Consider the following 15,159-nt stretch of genomic DNA (forward strand, 5'->3'; position numbering starts at 1 on the left):
CCGGTTTCCGATTCTCTTCTGAGCGGAAATGCATTAGCCTTCCAAGGCTAACGTCTCAAGTGCGCGACTCAGTTTTATTCTCAAGAGATTCTCGAGTCATCTTCGCATCGGGCAGAATGGGTTTCATGTAAGAATAAAGTTTAGCATGAGCAATTTGACCCTAGAACCCTCGTTATGTTTCTTAAGCTACAGATCACGGAAGAGCGGATGTTTATGTATTCCTAGTTGTCGCTTTTTTTTTCCTTTTCGGCCATGAATGCGTCTACCTTTGTGTGCGACCACAGTTTAAAGTTATCTTTGATCACAAATTGAACGGGTGCACAGAAAATGGAATATTGTTATCTATGGGTGTGTGGCTGATAAACAATGTAGCGCTGGACTGACTGTGTGCACTATACAAGCCAACGCTTCTTTCCTTCTCCATTTGAATTTCTCTCTCTTTGTAAAAAAAAACAAGGATATTGAGTATACTAGATCATGGAAAAGGTGTCAAAATGTGTTCAGAGTTAACCATAGAGATGCAATCTACCTCTCAAGTTCCACTAAGTTTTATTTATACCACATAATGACGTCATTATTATTGACTATCATTGTCATCGTTTCGTCATGATGGGTGTATAACTTATATATCTAATAAAATAAATAAAGTATTGTAAAGTTATATTGGTCATTTCTAACTTCTCTTTAAGTAATAAGAAAAATTATTCAAGCATTTTGATCTGTAATTTTCGCCTACGATCTATAACACTGCAACAAATGGTTGCTTTGTTATCATTCAAAACAAATAGATTCCATATTCCCGTGGGTATGTACAGTACAGACCGCACAAGATGTCCAAATGTGGTAAGAACATCAGTGACACACTCGGCTGCGCCCCAAGTGCCGCTTTTTTGTTCTCACCACATTTTGACATCATCTGTGATCTGTTACTGAACAAGCACACAGAAAAGAATTTTGATAGATCGTTAAACCAAGATAACTACATCGGCCAACCAGAAAAAAAAACAAAAAAAAAACATCAGAAGGAGCCAATAAAAATGAAACTTAAAAAAACAACCAAATTGTCTTAAGTGCGAGAAAACGCGAGCAACCATGGTTAAATTCATTGGTCAAGGTGACATAAGTTCTGTCTAAACCAATCATTGAGCACCATGAGAATTATCAAAAATAAGAGACCCAGATTTTTCTCGTAAATTAATGGAAAAAAACCCTATCAATATGTTAGCATTAAAAATGTATTCTTCACTGAGATAAAGATAAACGTAATCCAATAGTTAAAATTCCAATTGCATTGGCATGTTTGTGAAGTTTAGGTTCACTTGCCTCACTGTCAATAACTATATGTGGCAGAGAGTTTTCCCTTGATCCATTCTCCAGCTGTAATCGGTGGATATTTGCTTGAGCCATCTAAACAACTTATTAGTGAAGACGGATCTGGATCAACAAAAAACACCAATGACCGACGAGGAACACGCCGCTTGATTTCTACTTCAGGTATTAGTACTCGGTGAACCTGAAAGAAGATTCAATTCGATAAACGTTCTGATTATGCACTATATCCAAACCATTATGCAAAGATCACGCTGCATTATCAAGGTCCTTGTAAGATAACTGTGGGTGGAGTAAAAATGAGGTAAGGAAACGTTTGTACTCAAGCAAAGTGGCCCACCCAGTAAAAGCTTACCTTACTTTCCATACCATGAAGTGTCAAGGAGTGTCACTACCCCTCTCCTTCCAACACTGGCTGGGATGCTAATCTATTGCTAGGTTACCCCCCAGTATTTTATCAAGCTACCCTGAAAATTTGCCAGTACCCATTTATACTCCTGTACAAAGAAAGGCAAAGTGAAAGTAAAGTGTTTTGAACCTGGACTGCTTGACTGATCAATTGATTTATTTGTGGCAACAAATTTTGAGCATGAGCCTGACAAAAATTTACTGGTGAATACTACGCACTCCAAAGAAAATGTATCAGGAAAAGAATAAAGACAAAAAAAAAGGTGCAAAATCAATAATAATAATAAAACACATACACACATGTATGCACACAAAACAGGGCATACAAGGTACAGTTACAATAGAAAGCCCTAACAAATGTAATATTTGTAAAATGCTGACTTCTAAGAAATGTTCTAGTACACATTTTAACACACAGAGAAGTTGTCATGATTATCTATTGTCTGCTAAATTCATACCGTAGATTTAAGTGTGTCACTTGTCCATCTTTGCATCAAATCACCAATATTTACTAGTACTGTTCCTTTCATGGGTGTAGCAGGAACAAATCGCCCATCATATTTAATGTTTGAAACCTGCATTTAGCAATAAGTACAATTTAGTATGATACTAATCAAAACTATTAAAAAATCATTGGACATGATTTGTCTTGGCCAATGTGACTTGAGACCACTAGAGACAATGCAAGAATCATTATTTTAATTGAACAATGCAAATAATTCATTTGTTCTGTTTTAACTATTTCTCCCTTAACACTATAAAGCACCTGGATTCTTTTTGAACTTTTAACTTTCACCTTTTAAGTTCACGTTCAAAGATTTGCTTTTTTGACAAATGAAGTCTTAATTGTGCACTGGGAATTATTTTGCTTTCATCTCCCAAGTACAAGTGTCCCCTTGGATAAAAGAAAAACTTTATTCTAACCTCAAGTCCACCCACATCATCCTGAATAAGCAATGTAATGCCACCATAATCAGTATGTTCCCCACAGCGTATCTGGCCTGGCTTCACTTTCCTGATGTCTGCTATCATTGGGTAGTAGTTGTATCTGAGCTGAGTGCCACCAGAGGATGTACCCATATTCTCAAATGCATAGGCAAATTTGTTGGGCTCCTTGTTATGAAAACATGTGGTGGAAATGTTACCTTAAGTTTTCAATCAAAACCATTACTTTAAATTGAACCATGGGGTAAAGAGTCAAAGAAAGGGCAGAGTAGCAGAGCAGCAGAGCAGGGAGTGCATTCAAAACTACAGATAACAAATGTTTAGCACATGATATGGTACTCAATTAATTTTATCAAATGAACAAAACAGGATATGCTTTGCATCAGTCCATGGTCAATCTTTGGACTTCTATGCTTGTGAAGTGGCTGTACAAAATCTTAAGATTATAATAGATAACATGTGATTATAATAATGTGACTACAAAAGATCAAATCTTACTTATCATCAAAAGTTACCTTCAAAATAATATGTAAGATGGAAATCAAACTTATGGCAACTTACCATTTTTAGGCCTATAGCCATTAGAGACAGCACTCTTTTACTAAGAGCCATAAGGGACTCATACATAGGAGTAATAGTTCTCTGGAAAATTGGGACATCTTTGTCGGGCCAGTTCTGCCATGGTAAAGTTGATTTAAAATAAGCCAAGTGAAGCTACTCCATATGTGAAATTAATGATCATTTGTGTGCATACTAAATTTGTTGGCTGTCATTAAAATCATAAGTGTGTTTTTGTGAAAAATAACTTTAGGTGATCACACTGCGTGTGAGAGTTAAGTTTGCAATATTTTCCAATGGATAGAATGACAACAAACTTATTCTACATGCTTGTTTTGAAAGGAAAGTAACAGTGCCACTCACAAAGTTTTCATCATAGACTGCACCCACATCAAATGATTCTTTGAGATCTCCAGGTCTCTCTGGATTAGTGCTGTGCATAAATTAGACAAAGAGACTTCAATCATGATTTTATAATCTGCACTGGACTGTTAACTTGCAAATAATACATGGTCAGTATGGTCAGTTCAGAGCAAAGGAAGTCATCCTCTTTAAGACACTTGTTGGTACTGGCTGTACTAAAATAGGTAGACAAAGGTATTGTAGCAAAGGGAAGCCAAGAGAGACCTTGGCTTCCCTTCCCCTCAGAAACACAGAAAAAGAGTGAGCACATCCATGTCCGCATTAGAACTTGGAAATGAATAGAAACTAAGACTAAAGATGGGTAAACTTGAGGAACATGTTGACATGGTAGGTCTCTCCTAGCAAGGGATCACAAACCTTTCTCTCTCAAGAGCATCCCAACCATTTGAAGATGTTCCTTTATCCTTAGTGTACTTTTCCTTTACATCTTGGTTTAATTCAAAAAACCTGTCAAACGTTTTGAAAACGGAGTCAATCTGCAAGGTAAAACAATCAGAAAAATGACAGAAAAGTATCAACAGACCTATCACCACCTCTCACTCATGGTATTGTTGTGCCTGGGCACTAATAGCTAACTTCTTACGAGTACATGCTGGAAAGATGCCCCCCCCCCCCCCCCCCCTTGATAAACTTGATCAGCAAGGTCTTCAATGTCTTTACTGAAGGATCTTTGTTTTCTAGACTCAAAGCACTGAAGTCCACGACTGGGATTTCATCGGTAAGCCATGTTATATTTAAGCGAAATGTTCCAGGCTTTCGTGCCCAATCTCTTTTCAACCGAGTTTTCCTTGTTCGGTTGTCTAATAGACGTCATGGTCTACTTTTCATTTAGCTACGTAGTAACTTCATATAGTTAAAGTTAGGAATTTAGAGGGAAGTCGTTTTCAAAAATAATCAACCTCAATCTCATAAGCACTGATGGGTGATATAACGTATTTCCCCTTGGCGCAATTTGTCCACATCGTAAAGTAGCGTAAAGACGTAAATTTTCTTTCGTGTGGTTAAGTTTGATTCGTGACGACATCTACTTCGCACCCTCGTAAAAAGCTGAATTCGCTTACCACTTCTTGGGGAATACCATGGTTTTTTAGATAAACAAATCCAATTGTACTAAACGCTTGATAAACTTGATCAGCAAGCTCTTCAATGTCTTTACTTATTTTGCTGAAAGGATCTTTGTTTTCTAGACTCAAAGCACTGAAGTCCACAACAGGGATTTCGTCGGTGGCCATCTTGAGCAAAATGTTCCAGGCTTTCGTGCCCAATCTCTTTTCAACCCGGCTATACATTGCTGATTTGATTCCATGTTTGGCTCTCTAATAATCGTCATACTCTACTTTTCATTCAGTTACATAATAACTTCATAGTTAAAGTTAGGAATTTAGAAGGAAGTCATTTTCAAAAATAATCAACCAACCTCATTTTGGAAACGAGCACGTGGCTCCAAAAAGAACCAAAAAGAAAGGCAAAAACTGGCGATAAGTTTCTCTTTGAATCAGAGCAAAAATCACAAAATAAGTTATTGCTTACCAATGTTCCCGGGTCTTGATTACTAGCTATATCAAGAATTACGGTCTAAAAAATTGTCTTCTATTCCAACGATCTTGGGTACACGGGGTCTTATTCTTAACTGAAACCTTCACTATAATTTTCTATCTTAAAAGTAATAATCACGGAGGCGTCAATCTAAACTGAAAATATTTCGCAGCTTCTCTCGGAAGCGGTAACATTCAGTTTTATCGGAAGCGGTTACAAAAAGGGTCAGAAACCTGGGGTTTTTGGTAAGTTGTGCCAAAACATATCAATGTATATCTTCAACTTACCCATCTACGCACAGTGTGGGTCTGTTATTGCTCCTTGGCCAATTTGAAGGAAAAAATTAAAATCAATCATGAATTGGTCACTCGCATCTCCCGCACTTAAAGTAGTTTGCATGTAGCTATATATAGTAATCACGAGTATCTGAGTGTAACAATTTAATTTGTCACAGTGCTGATTGAGCGTTTCCTTTTGGTTCTTAGACACTCATCAGAGGACACTTCTAGTAGTTGGAGGACGGAATACAATAGAAAGAATTTGACAAGCATTAAAAAGCACTTCAGTCTGACAATATGTGCAGCACACACATCACCTACTACACTGAAGGTAAATTATGCTTCGAAAGTACCCGAGTTCATCATTCGGTTTCGCCAGGAAAAATGAGGGACAAATGTCGAGATGTTGCACTGTTTCATGAAATACTGAACCTCATTAACCAAGGCTTAACCTGTGTCGGCCAGCACTAGGTACTCTACCTGATTTTTATGTTATGACCCGATCGCAAGCCCAGAAAATCCTATTTAAATCATCGCTAACTGTTCGTGCCTTTGACACATATTCATCTTCTTTCAATCGTATCTGGTGCAACGCGTCTTCGGAAAAAGAAACCCGTATACCCCTGAGGAAGAGAAGCAAGATGATCCTGACTCGAGCCCGAAACTTTCGATCTTGAATTCAGCCAGCAAACCATTAGGCCAGCCACAAAAACCAGCAATTTCAGTATCGTCACAGATTCACGGTGAGAAGAGCGATACCGTATGAAATGCTTAATTCTGATAAAGAGCTATATTGCTTTCTCCAAATGGCTATAAACTTGATGTCAACATTTATTTCGCCAATCCTTTCTCTATTGTATGCTTCAGTCTTCTACAAATCGAACCTGACATGACGAACACAATCAGTTACTGGTTTCAATCACCTCCTAGTATCCAAAATCTTGTGAACTGTTTCAGTATTCGTAAGTCGCTTTGAGCCGTTGCCATAGGTAATCATAGGCCGTTATTGGAGGATACTTCTGAGATCCATCAAGACATTCAATAACCGTGTCGTCATCGGGGTGGACAAAAAAGGCTAAAGAACGTCTGGGAACGCGCCGTTGACACTCTTCTGATGGAATGGAAACTCGATGGCGCTGAAAAAAAGAAACCACAAGGAAAAGGAGACATGGAAAAGTAGGAAGAAACTTATTTTAACTTTGAAGTGTTCTTCTACCACCTTCTTTAGGGGTGTGGGTAGATGTTATGACCAATAGCCACCTTCTGGATACCCCATCGTTATTTCCTTCATAACGTCACCACTTTAATACGATTAGCCACATGAGGAATAGGAATTTATCCCTACAATCACAATTTATCGTGTAATAGTTCTGCTTCAAAAAGTTTACATAATTTTCTCCATTCTACTGAAGGCAGAAGTATTGCTAGTCTAGGTAAAACCATTCTCTTTAGAAAACTTAGTATTTTTTACACAATCCCACCCCTTTTATGCGGCCACAGTGGTGGTAATATCAACAGATTTCTGTATCAGCAGGTATCTCCTTACCGTTGACTTCAGCCGGTCACCAGTCCACCTCTGCATGAGGTCTGCTACATTGACCACTATTGCTCCTGGGAGGGGAGGGGCAGGTACATACTCTGAACATCCAAGAGGTAAGACCTGCCAAAAGGAGTTAAATTAATTTAAAATCAGGGTATTTGAGCCACACAGGGTTTGAAAATTTTATGTGTAAACATTTTTTGATTGACTTTTGATCCAACCAGGGGTTCACTGGGTTAATCAAAACTATAACAAAATTCTCTTACGTTATTGGTTATCACCAGCCCAATTTAATCACTAATAGAACAGTGTGCTCGTCTTGCCAGTAGAAGTGGACGTTTTGCGTCATGTGCGCTAGCTGTTGTCGTGCATTTTTCCGAGTATCTGTTGCTTTTTTTTATGAAATTGTATAATCGATGTTTAGTTTCTTTCTCAAATGTTGCCATAGTTTTGATTAATTGATCACGGGGCTGAGTGGAGTTGTCCGATTTTGTTTGTCACTCGTATGATCACAGACCAAATTGGACTCTACTCAGTCCTATCAACATTATAAATGGTAAGCACTTGTAGTCTTTGCAAGTGATATACTGAAACAAGGGAGAATCATTTTGGCAGCTGATTAGCTTTAATGAAAGGACTCTTCAAGGTATAAGAAGTAATAGTCATGATACCTCAAGTCCCGGCATATTATCTTGAAAGAGGAGAGTTATTGATCCATAATCAGTGTGTTCTCCACAACGGATTTGTCCTGGTTTAATTATCTTGTCATCAGGAAGGCATGGGTAGTGTAACAGTCGTAAGGTGGTGCAGTTCTTAGAACTGGCCATTATCTTGTGAGTGTTTGTAAAAACATCTGGATCCTATGAAAAAAAAAAAATTGCAGAATTTTTTCTGATGTACCTTACCCTTTAACTCCCAAGATCTAATTATCAATTCTCCGCTCTAGTAGCTACACATTTCCTTGTAAATTTGTTGGGAGAATTTGGTGTTAAATCAAGATAACAACTTCAATTTGATAAGTTTGAGTATTCTCACTCCCTGCTCACTGGATAATGTACAGATATTATAGGGAGAAATTACATGTTATTCACTTCTGAGAGTTAAAGGGTTATTAAGAGGGAGGCCATATTCAAAAACAAGTTTAACTGATGAAAAAATTTATGTTTTTTGCTGTTGAGCTGAATGTACAATGACTTACATTTTCCTTCAAATATGAAAAAATAGTAATGATCACAAATGTTGGTTATCCAAGAGTTTATATCTCAAATGACTTTTCACCCATTCATTAATTTTAACCCCTGGTTGCTCTTCCATTTTCAGAAATTAAGATTGTGTCCCTTAAAAATCCACAGTCTTAGTTGTAGGCCTGATACCCTGTTTCAATTAAGACATTTCAGCACATTTTCACAGTATTACAGTCTGTAGCACCTCAAGTTGCAGCCCAAGTGCCATGATGTGAAGGATTTTCAAAGACAGGTCAACACAGATATCAAAGAAGGAGGCAATCTCATTTTGGAAATTTGGTACTTCATCATCTGGCCATGCCTATAATATAGGTCAAAGAATGCAAAGATTTGTAAGGTAATCAGAGTGAATAGCCAAAGAGCAATTATAATACACTGAGTTATGATATGAGGTGGCATCTGGTATATATGGTGACATCTTAACCCTTTAACTACCAAGATCTCATTTTAGTAATTCTCCTTACTGTCTATCATACAGTTGTTGTGATGTTAGTTTGGAGAATTTGGTATTGGGTCAACTAATAATCCCCTTATTGATATTTTTCTTTTTTCTCATCACTTGTCTGCCTCAAGATTGTCTTGATATTGTACGGAGAAATTCTGTCTTGGTCACTCATGGTATTTAAAGGGTTAAAGGATAACACATCATTCATCTTTTCCCTTAGCTAATGTCTTCATTTGTAACTATTTGAACATGAATGATAACTTGATGAATAACCAACTACATCTGGCAGATGCTCAGTATGAAACTGATTGAAGGCACTGAGTTGAAATTAGAATGATATCTGTTCAAGTAATTAAATATTTCTTGTGCAATTTGGAATATATAAGATTGCAATTTGCTTTCACTTGGACAGGCTTGAGAAAGTTTTCAGTTGTTAAAAAATGCTTTCACGCTCAGATATTTCAAATTATATTTAAAATCACTTGATTATCTGTATCTATACATACAAATTTCTATCTACTTAAAAAAAAAGAGATGGCCTTACACGCTGATGAGTTTGAGGCTCTGTTATGTTAAAGGCTTCCTTGTGATCAGCAGGTCTGTCTGGACTAACTCTGATAACAGACAAAAGGCAGAAATGTACTTGCATTCATTGAGTAAACTTGAAAACATATTTCAGCTCACACCTTGAAGGGTAAAACTCAGTTTTCCTAGTAGAGCTTCCATCTGGGAAACTGTCTGCTTGTCGGAACAGATTATGTCTGCAAACAAATACTTAAGCATATTTTGGTGCCACATGAAAGCTTTAATTTATGTTCATTTATCGAAACACAGTTAATACTCAGTAATTCATTGATCTCTTGAATTTTGCATAAATCTTGAAAATGAGAGAAGACATTTTTCATGCCACATTGTATCAAACCAAAAAAAAAATTTGAGAAACACCTTACTTTTCTCTCTCAAATGCCACCCATCCATGACCACTACCACTGGCCGGCCTCGCATATTTCTGCTTCACAGTAGGATCCAGTTGGAAAAACTCATCACATAACTTGAAAACTTTGTCAATCTGCAAAAAATACCAACTGAGCCTATATAATGGAAAAATAGTTTCTCAAAAAACATGTGCGCTACTCTGTGTAATAAGATCATGAATGTTGATATCATTCCTCATTGATAATTTTATCTATACATCATGAATATTTAAATTCATTCTATGTTGTGTTGATGATTTGTTAAAAAATAAAACCACATAAAATGGGATCCTTCTCAGTGTAAAGCCAGAAAAATAATCCTTTCAATAATTCAACAAAACCTATTAAAAGCATGAGATTCTGCTCAGTAGAATAATCAGTATTCAGAAGAGCACAAACAAGATTTTTACAGCAAGAATCCTTTTGAATGTGAATGTTCAAAAAAGCAAGCTAAGGAGCAATCAAAACACCAATAATCATTCTTGGGTGAAAGACAAAACTTATTTGAGAAGACTCAAAATTGACATTCTTCTCTTGAAAACAAATATTGGGTCTACAGGAAGAAATGTAATTGTTCTCGTAAGCTTGCTTAAAATATAACATAAGTATTATCATGAAAGGTATTATTATCTTAAGAGAAGAATAGTGTTTCATCTCAGAGGAATACCTTATTCACTGGATCTTAACCAAAGAATGTGTTTTCTTGGGGAAAAAATGTATTCTTCCAAACAAGAATGCTAAATACATGTCTTTGAGTTTCTTGGATTACATAATTACAATGATGATGCAATCCCCTCCAGAAATGTTAACATTGCAAAATACTTTTCTCTCTCTCTCTGTTCATTCATGTCATTCATTTTGTTGATCTTAAAATTTATTTTATTATGCATTTATTTTTATCATTTGTATAACCACCTGACATTACTTTGATCACAATAGTAATGCAATCTTGTGTCATTTGCTCTTTGTAAATTGAATACAAAAACAGAAAATAAGGGCATGAAACACCCCTACAAAATATCCAACTTTAATTTTAAGTACCCTCTGAAAAAGGTTAATGCCTCTTCTGAATCTCTTGGGTAGTCAGTCCTATTTGGACTATTGTTATCTGAAGGCAGAACTGTTCATGTTTTTTCATCTGCTTCTGTCTCTTTTAGGTAGTTGGTCATTTTAGACTGTGCAATTTTATGTTAAGACAAACCAAGTTTGGGTATGGATCTCATATAAATTAAAATGTACTGGTATTGATTGTACATTATTCTTTGCATGTTGAATTTTACATTAGCCATGGAAAACCCCGTTGAAAAAGCAATATTTGTTGTAGTAGAAACATTACTTTTCCTCTTGCCATGAACAACCAACTCAAAAATTAATCAACAATATTGTAAGTGCATAACCTGTTGAATTTCTCTCTGGTGATTTTGCCATCATTGTTGTTTTCTGGGAAACCGTCTGCTTGGAACAGATAATGTCTACAAACAAGTCTTTGAGCATATTATGGTGCCACATGAAAGCTTTAATTTGTTCATTTATTTGAAATACAGTTATTCCTCTGTAATTCATCAATTTCTTGAATTTTGCATAAATCTAGGAAACAAGAAAAAAATTCTTCATGCCACATTGTTTCACCAAAAAAGAGTTTGAGAAACACCTTACTTTTCTCTCTCAAACACCACCCATCCACGACCACAACCACTGGCTGGTCCTGCATATTTCTACTTGAGTAGTTGGTAATTTTAGACTGTGCATTTTTATGTTAAGACAAACCAAGTTTGGGTATGGATCTCAAAAAAATTTAATGTACTTGTCTTGATTGTACATTTTTTCCCTCTGCATGTTGAATTTTACATTAACCATGGAAAACCCTGTTGAAAGCGCCATATTTGTTTTAGTAAAAAAATTACCTTTCCTCTAGCAATGACTAACCAACTCAAAATCAGAAATATATTGTAAGTGCATGACCTGTTAAATTGTCTTTCTGGTGATTTTGCCATCCATGTCATTTTTGTCTTTTTAATGTAGGTGCTGCCCTCAAATCTTGTAGATATTTCATTTACAAAAAAAGTACTGAATTAATGGTTAAAATAACCTCGTGACACATTCCATCACATTTACATTTCCAATTCTAACCTTTGAGATAAAATTTTAAAGCTCCTACAAAACCAACCTAATAATGACATCTTTTATTGTCAAAAATAAAATATGGAAGTTTTAAGGAGGATATTTAGATGCTTGTTCTTATCCTAAAAAAAAACAATAAAATTAGAGAGTTCGTTGAGAGCAGTACATGCTTTGTACTAGCCTTGATTACATCAGTTCAGTTTTTTTTCTTTGCAGCTGGTAAAAAAGCATTTAACTAAACTGATTCTCAATATAAGTTTGCATTGATTATACTCATTTTGATTCATTAGCCTCCTTTTACATTGACCCTACACTGGGAATACTTAAAATTAAAGTTGGATAACAAAGCCATGTTTTGCACCTGGATTTTATGTTAAATTTCATATTCTTTTTTCTAAAGAGCAAATGACACAACTTTCCATTACTACAATGATCAAAGTAACTTTAAGTGTTTTTACAAACCTTTTCTGCATTAATAAATTTGATGACTAACATAATGAATGACTTGATTGAACAGCTTGGAGAGCTGATAAAGAGTTTCACTATGTTTAAGTTTTTTCCAGGGATTAAAACATTAGTGTTCGTAAACCAGGCCTGGAAGAAAGACAGAGACAGAGAGACTGGGAAGCCGCTAGAAGACCCATAGAGAAATAGAGACCCAGAGATTCCAGAGACCTAAAGACCCTACTAGAGACCCAAAGACCCAGGGACCCATAAACGTAGAGACCAACAGACCTAGAGAGCTAAAGACCTAGAGAACTAGAGACCTAAAGACCAACAGACTCTAAGAGACCCTGAGGCCCGAAAAACCCCAAGACCCTAAAGAACCACAAATCCATTTGATCGACGATACAATTTGTGACATTACTTATGCATTTTACACCACATATGAGCCCAGATTTCTCCTTCAGAATTGTACGCTTTTCTCTAAAGACGAAGAATCTGAACTTATTAATTCTTCCTTGAGGAGAGGTGAATCTTTCCAAATAATTTAATTTCTTTTCAAAAGAACTAAACCTAAGAATGAGATCCTTACCTTTTCCCGTGGAATACCGTGGTTTTTAATATAAACGAATCCAACCGTACAGAAAGCCCTGTATATTTCATCTGCGAGCTGTCTGATTTCTAATGCGGTGGACGATTCAGCTGTTTTCCCCAAACACATGGCGCTTAAGTCGATGATTGGTATGGTTGACTCCATGGCTGCTTGAATCCCTGTTAATAACTTAATATGTGAAAATGGAAAGTCATTGCTAGTAATCCTTTAGAAGATGATGATGAGCTGCTGATCTATTAATATTAGAAGTCTCACGTTCATTCGGGTGTGTAAGATTCACGAAACGTCCTATAGAGAATTACTAAGACGACTTACATTGATCAAAATTCGCGCTCGAGATTTTTTTTCCTCGCGCTCGATTTTTTTTCCTCGCGCTCGAATTTCTTGCTTTTTTCGCGACTTTTTCCCTAACTTTTTTCTCGACTTTTTCAACCGCTGGTCTTACTCGTCACAGGCTCATTCCTGCACGAAGGGGAAACATGACCGACTTAAGCACAATCGGCCCAAGCTTCAGGTAGGAGATGATTAAGTCATGGCGAAATTATAAGAGTTTGTATAGGAGCATTTACGACCGCTCTTAGGAATAAAACAATACGGTCAAATTCTCAATAAAAATACATAAATGGATTCTTTTCAACATCGTAAGCGGTTAGATAACAAGCAATGCATTGTGGAAGTAAGGTGAGGCCGGTAATGAGGGAGCAATGTTCCAGCTAATAGGGGAACCGCATGATGTTCTTAGATTTGTATTCTTAAAGAAATTTAAATGATATTAGTATCATCTACGACAGTATTTTGGGTTTGCATTTGAAAATAATACAACTTGAAATCAAGAAAACAAATGAGAGAAGAGAATTATGTAAAATAATTTTTTCTGCTCTGCCTATTCCTGAAGACACGCATTGTAATCAGTCAATAACAGTCACGTTTTACTTATGTGTACTAACGTCCCATCTTAAGTGCTCCTAGGTGCTTCATACTACAGAAATCAGGTTAAGCTCCAGCCGCATGGGCCTCCTTGGCTCGTATGCTCCTTCACCTTTTTAACTAATTAGTAATTATTCATTTCATGCTTTCTTATTGCATAGACTCGTCAGAATTCGGAGGGTGCAGGTTGTGTCTGATATGATTGAAGTGTTCAGGGATCCATCACTTATGGCAGCTCAACTAAAAGTGCACATGCACATGGCCAAGAAGAAGTCGGAGCAGATGAAAATGGAGTTTTCAGGGACGCACTGTCAGCGTTCTGGACAGCATTTGAGAATTCCAGCACAGTTGGATAAGATAAACGACATGACTTTCAAACTCCAGAGTGGGAAGCCATAGCTAGACTCCTTGAATTGTAAAGTTAAATAGGTCATTCCTGATTGCTACACTTTTTGGAGAAAGCGAGGTGACACAGCAAGTGCTACTCGATTCTTTCTTAGCCTATTTGTCAAGGGATAAAAGGGCTTTGGTTGTGCATGCTTTAAATTAACGGTTCTTTGGAAGATGAACACAATGACGAGTGGCTTGATTTCTTATATAGATTCGAATGTAAGCGAGCTCCAAAGCCTGAGCAGGGATACAATTTTAAAAATCGTTCACAAAGAGCGAATACAAGCTTGTCAATACATTATTGACATGACATGAGCCATAACGTAAATTGAGGACAGCCACCCTTAACTTCACGGAAAACTTATAAATTTATTAACTAGAACCATTCCAACAAACAAAACTGATGAGGTGATCGATCTCCTTGAAGTTATCCCACAACCGCAAAATGTTGCCTGGAGAAAATGTCATATTCTACTTAAAAATTACCTGAGAGATCTAGATATTGAAAGACTGACACCATATGTTTGGACAAAATTAAGGTTACTTTCACTAGTCTAGATGGCTTTGAGAGGCGTCCCACTGCTCATGCGTGGGCACCATCGGTATCTTTAGAGTTGCCCTCAACATACTAAAACTTTGCAGACTTGAGACAAGAAATGAACAGCATCATCGACCGTGAATTCTGGGAAATGAACATTGCTTAAAATTGCTCTTTACTTGTTCTTCTAGTTTACATTTAGTTGTCCCAGTTAAAAAAAAATGTATGTATAATGTTTGGCCCTAGTAGGACACTCTCATTTTTATGACACTGCTTTTCAGATTCCCTTTCTCGTTCAAACTATAATAACGAACATATTATTGACAACAAAATATTGTTCCTTCATGGCAATGTTATTGTATTCGCAAGATGAGTCCACAAGGGAAATTTATGTCTACACCGTCAGGATCAAGAATTTTTAGGAGGTTCCTGAGAGTATCTTTGTC

The 15,159-nt window shown here is 36.6% G+C and overlaps 2 protein-coding genes and 1 pseudogene across 3 annotated transcripts; 1 reads left to right on the forward strand and 2 right to left on the reverse strand.

Moving 5' to 3' along the window:
• Positions 1–532: 532 nt before the first annotated feature.
• LOC113674737 (uncharacterized) lies at positions 533–5,082 on the reverse strand. The gene is made up of 7 exons (XM_027191230.2): positions 4,725–5,082; positions 4,021–4,139; positions 3,604–3,673; positions 3,244–3,357; positions 2,662–2,850; positions 2,196–2,312; positions 533–1,513 (listed from the first exon to the last, which is right to left on the reverse strand). The coding sequence occupies exons 1-7, from the start codon at positions 4,950–4,952 to the stop codon at positions 1,331–1,333; spliced, it is 1,020 nt and encodes a 339-aa protein (XP_027047031.2). The 5' UTR covers positions 4,953–5,082; the 3' UTR covers positions 533–1,330.
• Positions 4,021–13,300, reverse strand: LOC113674738 (uncharacterized). Of its 2 annotated transcripts, XM_089197736.1 has the most exons (8): positions 12,838–13,300; positions 9,657–9,775; positions 9,251–9,320; positions 8,446–8,562; positions 7,689–7,877; positions 7,024–7,137; positions 6,401–6,613; positions 4,021–4,139 (listed from the first exon to the last, which is right to left on the reverse strand). In XM_089197736.1, the coding sequence occupies exons 1-7, from the start codon at positions 13,000–13,002 to the stop codon at positions 6,431–6,433; spliced, it is 957 nt and encodes a 318-aa protein (XP_089053862.1). In that variant the 5' UTR covers positions 13,003–13,300; the 3' UTR covers positions 4,021–4,139; positions 6,401–6,430. The 2 variants fall into 2 exon arrangements, with proteins under 2 accessions (XP_089053862.1, XP_027047032.2); XM_027191231.2 differs by lacking the exon at positions 4,021–4,139 and having other exon boundaries at positions 5,629–6,613.
• Positions 13,301–13,980: 680 nt separating this feature from the next.
• On the forward strand, positions 13,981–15,025 carry LOC149050000 (uncharacterized; annotated as a pseudogene).
• The last annotated feature ends 134 nt before the right edge of the window (positions 15,026–15,159 follow it).

Source organism: Pocillopora damicornis, chromosome 2, assembly GCF_964200805.1.
Source record: "Pocillopora damicornis chromosome 2, jaPocDami1.2, whole genome shotgun sequence".
In the NCBI taxonomy this organism is placed as follows: Eukaryota; Metazoa; Cnidaria; class Anthozoa; order Scleractinia; family Pocilloporidae; genus Pocillopora; species Pocillopora damicornis.

Coding starts and splice junctions, on each gene's coding strand:
- LOC113674738 (XM_089197736.1), bottom strand. CDS start 13,002: ATGGAGTCAACCATACCAATCATCGACTTAAGCGCCATGTGTTTGGGG. Junction 9,321..9,656: donor GTGGCATTTGAGAGAGAAAA/GTAAGGTGTTTC, acceptor GTCTGTTATCAG/AGTTAGTCCAGACAGACCTG. Junction 6,614..7,023: donor GTGACCGGCTGAAGTCAACG/GTAAGGAGATAC, acceptor TCTTTTTTTCAG/CGCCATCGAGTTTCCATTCC.
- LOC113674737 (XM_027191230.2), bottom strand. CDS start 4,952: ATGTATAGCCGGGTTGAAAAGAGATTGGGCACGAAAGCCTGGAACATT. Junction 4,140..4,724: donor ATGGTATTCCCCAAGAAGTG/GTAAGCGAATTC, acceptor TTTACCTTGCAG/ATTGACTCCGTTTTCAAAAC. Junction 3,358..3,603: donor CAGTCTATGATGAAAACTTT/GTGAGTGGCACT, acceptor TTACCATGGCAG/AACTGGCCCGACAAAGATGT.